Here is a 12,974-nt window from a genome sequence, read left to right on the forward strand (position 1 = left end):
CCCTGAGATTGTGGGTTCAAAACCACACTGCTCCTTCTGACCCTGGGCAAGACAGGGAAAAATGCTTTGAATACTCAAATAAATTCATGTAAACCGCTCTGAGCTCCCTTGGGAGAACAGTATAGAAAACTGAATAAATAAGTACTATTGATTATATCTGCCTCTAGCCAGGTCAGTGATCTTTAGTTTTTTTTTCTTCTAGAACTTTTTTGTTATATTAATTTTCTGATATTAGTACTTAGGGTTCATAGACAAAACCGCAAAAGACAAAGGTGCGCGCCGACAACTGAGAGCAAGATGGAGGCGCACGCCAAAGAAAATGACAGTTTTTAGGGGCTATGATGGGAGTTTTTGTTGGGGAGCCCCCACTTTACTTAATACAGATCGCAGCGGCGTTGTGGGTGGTTTGGGGGGTTGTAACCCCCCTCATTATTCTGTAAACTTAACTTTTTCCCTGTTTTTAGGGAAAAAGTGAAGTTTTCAGTAAAATGTGGGGGGTTACAACCCCCAAACCACCCACAATGCGGCGCGATCTGTATAAAGTAAAGTGGGGGGGTTGCCCCCACACCCCCCCCGTCGGAGCCCCTAAAAACAGTCATTTTCTTCGGCGCTCGCCTCCGCGCGTTTTGACCTGACACCGTACTTAGAAACCCAGTGGTAAATAATTCCAATCAAGATTTATTAATACATGATTGCTCTTTCAATTTTTGAGTATTCTTGCTCAAAAACAAGCATAAGTATCCTTGATGAACCTACCAGAGATGGAAGCATGGCCTAGGGTTGGTCTGTTCTGGTTTGGGAGAAGTCCTCTAGCGCAGTGATTCCCAACCCTGTCCTGGAGGAACACCAGGCCAATCGGGTTTTCAGGCTAGCCCTAATGAATATGCATGAGAGAGATTTGCATATGATGGAAGTGATAGGCATGCAAATTTGCTTCATGCATATTCATTAGGGCTAGCCTGAAAACCCAATTGGCCTGGTGTTCCTCCAGGACAGGGTTGGGAACCACTGCTCTAGCGCACAGTTCTTCAACCGCCGGTCCGCGGACCGGTATCGGTTCGCAGGAAATTTTTGCCGGTCCGCACAGGACCGGCAAGATTGACTCATTTCAACTTCCTGTCGGTCCACGCAGGACCGGCAAGATCAGCATCGGAAGCATGCGCTGGGCCGGAGAGATCTTGGGGAGCCTCCAACAGTGGCTTTCTCCCCTCTCTGCAGCTCTCCTTTACTTCCCAGTGCAGCGATTCACGAAGGCAGCCTCGGGGCTTTTGCTGAGTCGCGGCTGCCTCTGATGATGCAACTTCCTCTTTCCTCAGAGGCGGCGCGACCCAACAAAGGACCCGAGGCAGCCTTCGTGAATCGCTGTGCTGGGAAGTAAGAAGAGCTGCTGGGAGGGGAGAAAACCACTATCAGTCTGGGAAGCTGCTGGGCAGGGGAAAAAAGGGACAGTTGCTACTGGAAAGGGAGAAGGAGAGATGCTTCTGGGAGGGGAGGAGGGAAAGGAATCTGGGAAGCTGCTGGGCCAGGAAAAAAAAAGGGACAGCTGCTACTGGAGAGGGAGAAGGAGAAGGAGAGATGATCTGGGAGGGGAGGAGGGAAAGGAATCTGGGAAGCTGCTGGGCAAGATAAAAAAAGGGACAGCTGCTACTGGAGAGGGAGAAGAAGAAGGAGAGATGCTTCTGGGAGGGGAGGAGGGAAAGGAATCTGGGAAGCTGCTGGGCTAGGAAAAAAGGGACAGCTGCTACTGGAGAAGGAGAAGGAGAGATGCTTCTGGGAGGGGAGGAGGGAAAGGAATCTGGGAAGCTGCTGGGCAAGGAAAAAAAGGGACAGCTGCTACTGGAGAGGGAGAAGGAGAAGGAGAGATGCTTCTGGGAGGGGAGGAGGGAAAGGAATCTGGGAAGCTGCTGGGCTAGGAAAAAAAGGAACAGCTGCTACTGGAGAGGGAGAAGGAGACGGAGAGATGCTTCTGGGAGGGGAGGAGGGAAAGGAATCTGGGAAGCTGCTGGGCAAGGAAAAAAGGGACAGCTGCTACTGGAGAAGGAGAAGGAGAGATGCTTCTGGGAGGGGAGGAGGGAAAGGAATCTGGGAAGCTGCTGGGCAATGAAAAAAAAGGGACAGCTGCTACTGGATAGGGAGAAGAAGGAGAGATGCTTCTGGGAGGGGAGGAAGGGAAGAGAGTTACTGCTGGACAGGAGGAGGAGGGAAGGGAGAATGAAAAAAGGAAGGAAACAGCTGGCAGAGAGATTAGAGGAGGGGAAGGGGAGACACAGGCATGAGAAAGTAGAGAGATTGATGATAGGAAGGGGTCAGCAGAAAAATAAGCAGAGGGACAACGATGATAGATCTGGTGTAGGAGAGATAAAAATGAAGAGAGCAGTGAAGCTGGAATGAATCATGTAAATAGGAGAGAGGGGCACAAGCTGGATGGAAAGGGGAGAGGGACATAGTGTCACAAGCCCGAGTCCAATGCCGGCCTTGTGCCAGGAAAGAGTCACGAAAATCACTCCCTGAAAATAGTCAGGGCCAACCATGTTATCCCCGATAGACAAGAGCAAGATCAGGAAGCACAGGCTGTGTTTAAACCTGAGGCAGAACACAGCCTGATGAAAGCTGGTAAGGGCCCTTTAAATCCTCCATTTTGTGTCAAGCTGGCTAAGCAGGGGAGAAGGAAAACACAGCTGAAGGAAGTTCAGCCCCGGAGTAGGGCTGGGCGTGGTACAGCAGCTTGGCAGCATTTAGAGGGCTGGCTGACCAAGAGGAGGGGAGACAGAGGAGAGGCTCTCATGTGGAAGGAGTCTCCTAGTCCCCCTGAGCCAAGGGACATTGAGATGTTGGACACTGAACTAGAGGATAGAACCTTGGAAAATCCTGAAGGTGAAGCTATGGAGTACAGCACTTTACCTGAGGTGGGAATGGGTGAAGAAATGGAAACTAATTAATTTGAAGTTGTTTTTTTTTGGTGCTAAGTTTTGTTGAAAGTTTCCATTTCCATTGAGCATAAGTATTTTACTGAAGTATGCTAACTAAGGGAATGTATGCTAGCCCAAGGTATGCTGGTATGAGAAGTTTTATTTCTCTTGCTTACCAAGAGTGCTGCTGTGGAAGGAACTGCAGCAGGTTCTTATTCAGAAAGTGTAAATATCCTGTAAGCTTGAGACAGGATTTACACAGCACCAGGATGAATAGTTTTCAGAGTTTTCTTTGTTTGAGAGTCAAGGACTGTTAGAGACTCTGCTACACCTGGGACATTGCTAAGAAACTTTGGAACATGATCCAGACCAGGCTGGTTACTATGATATTTTGTTTGTGTTATTTTTGCCAAAGACCATTGGAATACAATTTCTTTTGATGCATTTTTTCTGGACTTGTGAATTGAACAATAAATTTGATTTTTGTTATTTCATAACTTACCTGTGTGAGGCCATTCTGATTAAACTCATAGGATAAGTTTTGCACAACAGGGACTTCCTCCATCTTGGGGAAGCACGCTGGGGAGAATATTGCGAGCGTGAGCCGGTTACTGCGAGCTTTGAGGACCGGCCACGCTACACGTGGTATCAGAGTGGGATACAGCACCCCCTGTTGTTGAAAAATTTTTTTTTGGAAAAAAAAAAATAAATAATAATTGTTTTTTTTGGACTTACTTTTGGATTTGTTGGAGCTGATTATTGAGAAGCTGTGGACTTATGCTGGTGGACTAAGGACTTACAGACACCGGAAAACAAGCCACAGGACAACCGGAAATCAGCTGCGCTGGGACCTTGGAAGCCGGTGTTCCAGTTCTTTTGGAGAGCAGTTCCAAGCTCAGAGAGGCTCGGAGTCGGACGCAAGACCCATCCTGGAGGAGCAGTGGTATCCAGACCAGAGTCGGTGTGTTCCCGAGTACCAGAGTGATACAGTGCGCAGACTCATCAGTACCGCGGGTAAGAGTACCTAATTCAACGTGTTTTTGAGGATATAAGTATCACTCAGGGCGGCTGGTCGGCTACACTGTGGGAGGAGGGTCAGGCAAAACTTAAAAGGAGCCACACTTGGTTTTTGTTTTCTTTTTTGTTCCATTTCAGGTGTTGGAGATGGAGCAGCAGCAGGTGTTGGCCCTGATCGCTGGAGAACGCCAGAAGCAGATCCAGGAGATGCAGGAGGTCTTCCAGACAAGCCAGGACCGCTGGAACCAGGCGCAGGACCGCGCGCAGACACAGCACCAAGAACTCATGGCTGCAATGGGGGAGCAATCAAGACTGTTTGCACAGTTTCTTCAAGCCCCACAACAACCGATGATGGGTGCACCGCTATTAAATCCAGCACCCCAACAGCTGGTAGGAGCCAATCCTTTGGCTTGGATGCACTTACATAAAATTACACCCACTGATGAACCTGATGACTTTTTATCAGCCTTTGAAAGGACGGCCAATGCCGCTGGTTGGCCGCAGGAACAGTGGGCAGCACGATTGCTACCATGTTTGGCGGGCGAGACTTTGGCTGCCTTCCAAACCTTGAACCCTGATTTAGCCAGCAACTACCAAAATGTTAAAGCACACATTTTAGACTACTTAGGCTACACACATGAACATTATAGGCAGAAATTTAGATCGGCCATAATGGGAGAATACGAAAGACCTAAGGCCCTTGTCCAACGCCTAACTAAAATGGCTGAACGCTGGTTACAACCTTGCCTAGCTGACCCTAGGGCACTCTTTGCTGAGATTATTAAAGAGCAATGCCTCGAATCAATGCCCAAGGAGCTCAGAGGCTGGGTGCAAAAGCAAGGATGTAAGAGCTTGATGCAAGTTTTGGAAGTATCTGAGGCTTATTTGGATGCTAGGGGTTCTGCAGGGGAAGTTAGGGTAGTTCCTTCTTCCCGAGGTGAGGTAGGGAAAGAGTCTATACCTACCAATAGACACACCATTCCCCAAAAGCCACCCTTTAGGGAGATGAAAACTCCTGAGCCCGGGGGTCCCGCACGTAGGGAGGGTCCCAAATGTTTCCGCTGTGGTAAAGTGGGCCATATACAGCAGAACTGCCAGGTTAAAAAGGACCTGGTGGCTTTGAGGGGGACGGACATACCGGAGGGGACGGGATCCTACCTTACTCAGGTGTCAGTAGGGGGGCAGCTGTCCGTGGCTCTGGTGGATACTGGCGCTGACCAATCCATGGTGGCAACTCGACTCTGGAAAAAAATCTTTCCTGATGATCAGAAGGGAGCCGGGTCGATTGCTATCAGATGTATTCATGGAGATAGTGTCCAGTATCCTCTCAAGAGCACCACGATCTTACATAAAGACAGGGTTTATAGTTTGAAATTGGCAGTAGTGCCGGAAGCCCCATTTGACCTTATATTAGGCCGGGACTGGGGGGTTTTAGGAGAATACTTAGGGAACAAACAAGGATGTGTGAACACTCGGTCGCAAAAGCCCTCAACCTCGGCTGAAGGAGAACAATTAGGAGAGGTATTTCCTTTCCAAGAGGGCGTGTTCCGTAGATACCCCCAGAGACATGAAGTCCCTAATAAAGTAGGGAAAAAGAAGCAAAAGCACCAGCGAAGGCAGGCTCTGGGTCAGGTATCAGCGAGCCAGGAGATCCCCACCCTTCCTAAGGAAATTATGATGATGTTCCCCACTTTTGCTGCGGAACAGAAAGCAGATCCCTCTCTGGTGGAGGCCTGGCAACAGGTTGCTGAGCCTAGGCAGGGTAGACAGGCCTTTAAGATAAAGGGAGGGCTACTCTACCACCAGGAGGTAGAGGGTATAGGAACCTCGGAAGAACAGTTGGTGGTTCCAAGAGGGTTTAGGAAGGTCGTTCTTCACACTGCTCATGACCATCCCTTAGCAGGGCATAAGGGGGCAGAGGCCTCATTGAAACAGGTTAGGCGTAGGTTTTTTTGGCCAGGGGTGCGGCAGGATGTACTGGACTATTGTACAGCTTGCCCTACATGCCAAAAATTGTCCTTAGGGAAACCTCTTCGAGCACCTCTAATTCCTATCCCTAGAGTAGCTGACCCCTGTAGTAGATTGGCTATGGATATCGTGGGACCCTTGGAAAAAACCCCACGGGGATACAGTTTTATTCTAGTGGTGATGGATGTAGCCACTAGATTCCCATGGGCCTTTCCTTTAAGGAAGACGTCATCTGCTGCCATTATGAAGGAACTCACAGGGTTATTCAGTATGATAGGGTTCCCTCGTGAGGTTCTCACAGACCAGGGCAGTAATTTCATGTCCAAGGAAATGCAGGACTATTGGCGAGGGTTTGGAATTAGGCCCATTCGGACGTCAGCATATCACCCTCAGGCTAACGGACTGGTCGAACGCTTCAACCAGACCTTAAAACAAATGTTAAAGAAAGGCTTAGATGGGAACATGAAAGATTGGGATTTATGGGTGCCCTTTGTACTTCTAGCTTGCAGGGAGAAGGTTCAAGACTCACTAGGAGTGAGCCCATTCGAAATGTTATTTGGGAGGAATCCTAGGGGCATTTTGGATGTATTAAAGGAAGGGTGTAGTCCCTCAGAGGATGCCGACACCAACTTAATATCCTACATGACACAATTGAAGCACCGGCTAACGCAGGTGGCGCAAATTGGCAAGAATAATCTAGAATGGAGCCAGAGGAGGCAAAAGATTTATTATGATCGGAAGTCCCGGGAGAGACATCTGCAAGTAGGAGATAGGGTGCTAATTTTGGTGCCTACTGACCCACATAAATTCTTAGCACAGTGGAAGGGTCCGGCCACTGTGGTAAAAAGATTGAATGAGGTGGACTATCAGGTTAGAGATGAGAAGGGACGGGAGCAAACTTACCACATCAACCTGCTCAAGCCCTGGAAGGACAGGGAAACTTTAGCACTGATAGCACAACGAATCCAAGAGGAAGATTTTGGGCCCCAGGTGGCAGACCTTGCTCAGGAAGAAGGGGTCAATGTAGGTACAGAACTCTCTGACGCCCAGGTGCAACAGGTAGGGACATTGATTAAGACCTTCGAAGACGTGTTCTCTGCTACCCCTGGGCGCACTGAGGTGGTGGCACATGAGATCATTACTACACCGGGTAAGATAGTGCGGGTCAAACCGTATAGGTTGTCGGAAGAAAAAAAGAAGCTAGTACAAAATCTAGTGGACGAGATGTTAACCTTAGGAGTCATTGAGCCCTCACTTAGCCCATGGTGCAGTCCGATTGTAATTGTACCCAAGGCAGATGGGTCCCCTAGATTTTGTATAGACTTCCGTCAACTTAATGAGGTCTCACAATTCGACGCTTTCCCCATGCCACGGGTGGATGAGTTATTGGACTGTTTGGGACAGGCCCAATACTTATCCACACTTGACTTAACGAAAGGGTACTGGCAGATACCCTTAATGCCAGATGCTAGGCCCAAGACAGCCTTTAGTACTCCTGCTGGCCTATTCCAATTTAGGCGCATGCCTTTTGGACTTCATGGCGCTGCTGCAACTTGTCAAAGGCTAGTCAACGAGGTGCTGCGGGACCACCATCCCTACGCGGAGGCATACCTCGATGATATTGTCATCCACTCGAGTAATTGGACTCAGCACTTGGAACATGTTGCGGCAGTCCTGAGGTCATTAAGAAAGGCTGGCCTAACGGTCAATCCCAAGAAATGTTTTCTGGGACAGAGGGAGGTAAGATACTTGGGCTATGTGGTAGGCTGGGGTCAGGTGAAACCACTAGTGGACAAAGTCCAGTGTATTAAGTCCTACCCCTTACCTGTCACGAAGAAGCAGCTAAGAGGATTCTTGGGGCTTATAGGCTATTATAGAAGGTTTATTCCCCAGTTTGCTACCAGAGCGGCTCCACTCACGAACATGTTAAAGAAAGATAAATCAGATACCTTATACTGGGAAGCGCTAGGACAGGAGGCCTTGGAAGACCTGAAAGGATGTCTCTGTTCAGAGCCAGTTCTAAGGGCTGTTGATTTCTCTAAACCCATGATCTTACAGACTGATGCTTCCACGAGCGGATTGGGGGCTATTCTCAGCCAGGAGGTGCAGGGAGTAGAACACCCAATCCTATATCTCAGTCGTAAGCTTCATGACAATGAAAGAAAGTACGCCACAGTGGAGCTAGAATGCCTAGCCGCAAAGTGGGCTATGCAGACCCTAGTTCACTACCTAGAGGGCCAGGAATTCACATTGGTGACAGACCATGCAGCTCTCAAGTGGTTAAACACGATGAGAAACAACAATGCTAGGCTGACCCGGTGGTACCTTGCCCTCCAAACATTTAGATTCAATGTAGTACACAGGCCAGGTCATTTAAGCACTAATGTGGACAGGCTTTCCCGTTTGCAGGAGAACCCGGAGGAAGTTAGACCATGCCCGGGTGGTCATGGTTTAAGGGGGAGGGTATGTCACAAGCCCGAGTCCAATGCCGGCCTTGTGCCAGGAAAGAGTCACGAAAATCACTCCCTGAAAATAGTCAGGGCCAACCATGTTATCCCCGATAGACAAGAGCAAGATCAGGAAGCACAGGCTGTGTTTAAACCTGAGGCAGAACACAGCCTGATGAAAGCTGGTAAGGGCCCTTTAAATCCTCCATTTTGTGTCAAGCTGGCTAAGCAGGGGAGAAGGAAAACACAGCTGAAGGAAGTTCAGCCCCGGAGTAGGGCTGGGCGTGGTACAGCAGCTTGGCAGCATTTAGAGGGCTGGCTGACCAAGAGGAGGGGAGACAGAGGAGAGGCTCTCATGTGGAAGGAGTCTCCTAGTCCCCCTGAGCCAAGGGACATTGAGATGTTGGACACTGAACTAGAGGATAGAACCTTGGAAAATCCTGAAGGTGAAGCTATGGAGTACAGCACTTTACCTGAGGTGGGAATGGGTGAAGAAATGGAAACTAATTAATTTGAAGTTGTTTTTTTTTTGGTGCTAAGTTTTGTTGAAAGTTTCCATTTCCATTGAGCATAAGTATTTTACTGAAGTATGCTAACTAAGGGAATGTATGCTAGCCCAAGGTATGCTGGTATGAGAAGTTTTATTTCTCTTGCTTACCAAGAGTGCTGCTGTGGAAGGAACTGCAGCAGGTTCTTATTCAGAAAGTGTAAATATCCTGTAAGCTTGAGACAGGATTTACACAGCACCAGGATGAATAGTTTTCAGAGTTTTCTTTGTTTGAGAGTCAAGGACTGTTAGAGACTCTGCTACACCTGGGACATTGCTAAGAAACTTTGGAACATGATCCAGACCAGGCTGGTTACTATGATATTTTGTTTGTGTTATTTTTGCCAAAGACCATTGGAATACAATTTCTTTTGATGCATTTTTTCTGGACTTGTGAATTGAACAATAAATTTGATTTTTGTTATTTCATAACTTACCTGTGTGAGGCCATTCTGATTAAACTCATAGGATAAGTTTTGCACAACAGGGACTTCCTCCATCTTGGGGAAGCACGCTGGGGAGAATATTGCGAGCGTGAGCCGGTTACTGCGAGCTTTGAGGACCGGCCACGCTACAATAGAAAGAAGACAGATACCATATGGAAGGAGGAGAGGAAAGACAGTGGATGGAAGGGGCAGATGCTGGATTGAAGAGACAGAGAGGGCATACGCTGGAAGGAAGAGAGTGAAAAAAAGATTGAAAGCAGAAACCAGAGACGACAAAAGGTAGAAAAAAATAATTTTATTTCTATTTTGTGATTAGAATATATCAGATTTGAAATATATATCCTGCTAGAGCTGGTGTTAGACATAACTGGGGACTGCAAAACCCAGGCAGTGCTTCTTTAGCTTTCAGCTGGCTTAGGGCGCTCTCTGACCAGGGGGCAGTTGCCCTAGTTGCACTCCCCTAAAACTATTCCTGTCATGTGTTACTTCAGTATTTTGTTAGCATGATATTTCTGTGTAGCATTCTGTAATAATTTGGCTTGTTCAGTTTTCTTGATAGTAGAGGGGATATATGTGAAGGGGAGGGGAGACAGGGGTTTTGTTGATCCTTGCTCTGAATTATTTGTATTTATAAAATGACAATTCTACAGAATATTGTTTCTTTTTATACTTTAATAAAATACATTCAATATAAAATCATAACTGAGGCTTGTGTGGATGGGATCAGATGATTTGTGGGGACCGAGCTCGCGGAGATGGGGCGGAAACGGGATTTTTAAATTTTAGTCCTAGTAGTTTGCCGGTCCACAAAATAATTCTTTTTTTTCTGCCGGTCCACGGGTGTAAAAAGGTTGAAGAACACTGCTCTAGCGTGATTAAGACACTAAGCTGCCAACTCCTTGTAATTTTTAGCCAGATGTACATTATTCCTTTCGGCAGTAAACTGAACAGACTCTTTAGTGCATCTAGGTCTAAAATCTCCCTGTGTCTCTACATCAGGTAACACCTGACTTTGGGCCAGATATATTAAGGGTCTTCTCCCATTTGTATCGAAGGCAAAAATTATTATTACAGAGGGCCCTATGACCTTGCTTTATCCATTACACTGTCTTTACCAAATATTTTTTTGTAAACATGATCTGGATAAAGATTATATAACACTACTAACAAACAATAAAATGTAACATTTTGAGTACTACTGTGACAGGACAAACATTATTTTGGTTTGCACCATGGATCAAATTATGCAAACATAATTTTTTTTTATTAAAGAGAGTTAACTTCTCCTTCCCAATGCATACAATGCCAGCTTTTACTACTGTGCAATTAGTGAAAAACATTTTAACATTTTGAGTTGACTAGGTTGAGTTGCTCCGTACCTTTGCAGTGGTTGTCCTCAGTCAGTTCATAGCCAGTTCCACAGCCAATGTCACGCTGACAGCGGAAGGATCCAACTGTATTGATGCATATTTGTCCTACCTTGCAGTTGTGGCTTCCTATGATGCACTCATTAATATCTGGGGTAACAGAAGTATAACAGTCCAATCAACCAATATTCAGTACCAAAACATTAGCATGGCGATTCTATTACACAATATGCCTACAATTTGATGCCCGGAAAGTACCTGATAGGAGCTTATCAGGCACTCTCTGGGCACCAAAAGAGGTGCTGTGAGAGAACTCACTGGTATTTGCTGGGAAATTGTTTTTAAACTTGGGGAAAGGTAGACATAAATAGATAACCTCAGTGACTTCATATTAAGTTACTCTATTTATTTAGCAAAAGAAGTTTAAGGAATAGGTTGTGGTTGGTTTTTTATTTTAGCTTTTAAAGTCTCTTTTACAGTTCCATAGGCTAGCATTTATCATTATAGAGCACAGATACACAATAGTCGCAGGCAACCTTAGTTCAGAGCAGGGGTGCCCAACGCGTCGATCGCGATCGACAGGTCGTTCGCTCAGTCGACCCCAGTCGATCGCACAGCAGGTTCCCTTCTTCCCTTCTCTTTTTTTCCCCTCCTGACTGGCCCGCCTCTTAAAGAACGCTGGCCAATCAGAGTGCTGGAAGGGCGGGGTGAAGGTCGGTGGGGGACGGAGCTCAGCGCATCACAAGAAATAGAAGCGCCTGTAATGATTGAGGTAAGAGCGAGGCCTAATGCTGCCCGATATACAATTTAAAAAACCCCCAAATCGGCCTCCCAATCAGTGGCGTACCGAGGTGGGGCTGTCCGCTCCCGCTCCGGGTGCACGGCTTGGAGGGATGCACAGCCGTCCGGGTCCTCCTGCCCTTCCTTTCCACCGGTCTGCGCACGGGGCTCGCACCCGCCGCCCAAATGGTGCTGTTGGTTATCGCGAGACTCGCGGGAGTTGACGGCACCATTCGAGCGTCGGCGCGGGACCAGGCAGGCGCAAGCCCCGAGCGCGGACCGGGGGAAAAGAAAGGCAGGATGACCCGGACCTGGCCGGCTGTGCACCCCTCCAAGCCATGCACCCGGGCGGATCGTCCCCCTTCTAAATCCATTGTACTTGTCTTTTATTCAGTTCCACTAATGAGCATTGTGACAGGCAGTTCTTATGGGGCAGTTCTTGGAAGTATTTCTTTGTTTTTCTGTGCCTAAGTATTCTATTAATTTAATTTCCTTATTCCTGTGGGGATCTCCAAAGGGGACGAATGGGAGACGGCCGGTGGCAGGTGGTACTTTAGCAATTCTTACAGGTTGCCATAGGCCTCAGGAGCTGTCTTCCCTCTGCCGTGGTCCTGCCCCTCCTCTAAGTCAGAGACAGGCTTGGGGCAGAGGGAAGACAGCTCCTGAGGCCTATGGCAACCTGCAAGGATCGCTAAAGTACCAGCGATCCTCTCTGCAGACTGCTCCCTGCTGGAATTAGGTAAATGGATGTGGGGAGGGTAGGCCTTCGGGGGGGGGGGGGGGGGGGAAGTGCAGTCCTTCAAGGGGTAGTGCAGGCCTTCAGGGGGGTCAACCTTTGAGGGGGAATGTGCATACCTTCAGGGGGGGTCAGGCCTTTGGGGGAGGGGGGCTGTATAATAAAAAAATATTTGAACATAAATACAAAGTACACTCGGTGTGTGTGTGTATATATATATATATATATATATGTTTAGCATTTTTATTGTTGCTAGATCATTTTGACTTGGTCATTTTAAAAGTAGCTCGCAAGCCCAAAAAGTGTGGGCACCCCTGGTTTATAGGTTTGTTTTACTTTAGAGCGCAGCTTACCGTAACCATTTAAAATAAATCTCTATCAATACAAACAGAAAACAAGGTAGGGTAATACTTAGGTATATCTATTTAAAATTATTTGCTAAAAAAAGTAACCTTTACAGAGAACCTTTTTGCAAGGGTCTTCTTTATAAGAAGAAAAATACTGTGTTCAGTTATCTGTCAATCAAAGGGCCCTACTAGTACACTAATTGCAGTGTGAGTCAACAAGAAAGTACAAACAGATAAGTAAACCAGGGCTGAATTGTTCTCAACACAGAAGAGGTGCTGTGAGAGGACTTCGAGGGTGAAAGAACTTCACTGGTATTTGCTAGAAAATTGCTTTTAAACTTGGGGAAAGGTAGACAGAGTTAAACAGGCAACCTTAGTGACTTTTTATTAAGTTACTCTGATTGGTAGAA

At 47.2% G+C, this 12,974-nt stretch overlaps 1 protein-coding gene across 2 annotated transcripts in view; it reads right to left on the reverse strand.

Moving 5' to 3' along the window:
- FBLN1 (fibulin 1) overlaps window positions 1–12,974 on the reverse strand; it is a 338,157-nt gene that overhangs the window by 206,500 nt on the left and 118,683 nt on the right. For both annotated transcript variants that reach the window (XM_033951176.1, XM_033951177.1), the window contains exon 7: window positions 10,714–10,851. In XM_033951176.1, coding sequence (XP_033807067.1) covers window positions 10,714–10,851 — 138 coding nt within the window. The remainder of the gene's footprint in view (window positions 1–10,713; window positions 10,852–12,974) is intronic.

The sequence above is a fragment of the Geotrypetes seraphini genome, chromosome 7 (genome assembly GCF_902459505.1).
Source record: "Geotrypetes seraphini chromosome 7, aGeoSer1.1, whole genome shotgun sequence".
In the NCBI taxonomy this organism is placed as follows: Eukaryota; Metazoa; Chordata; class Amphibia; order Gymnophiona; family Dermophiidae; genus Geotrypetes; species Geotrypetes seraphini.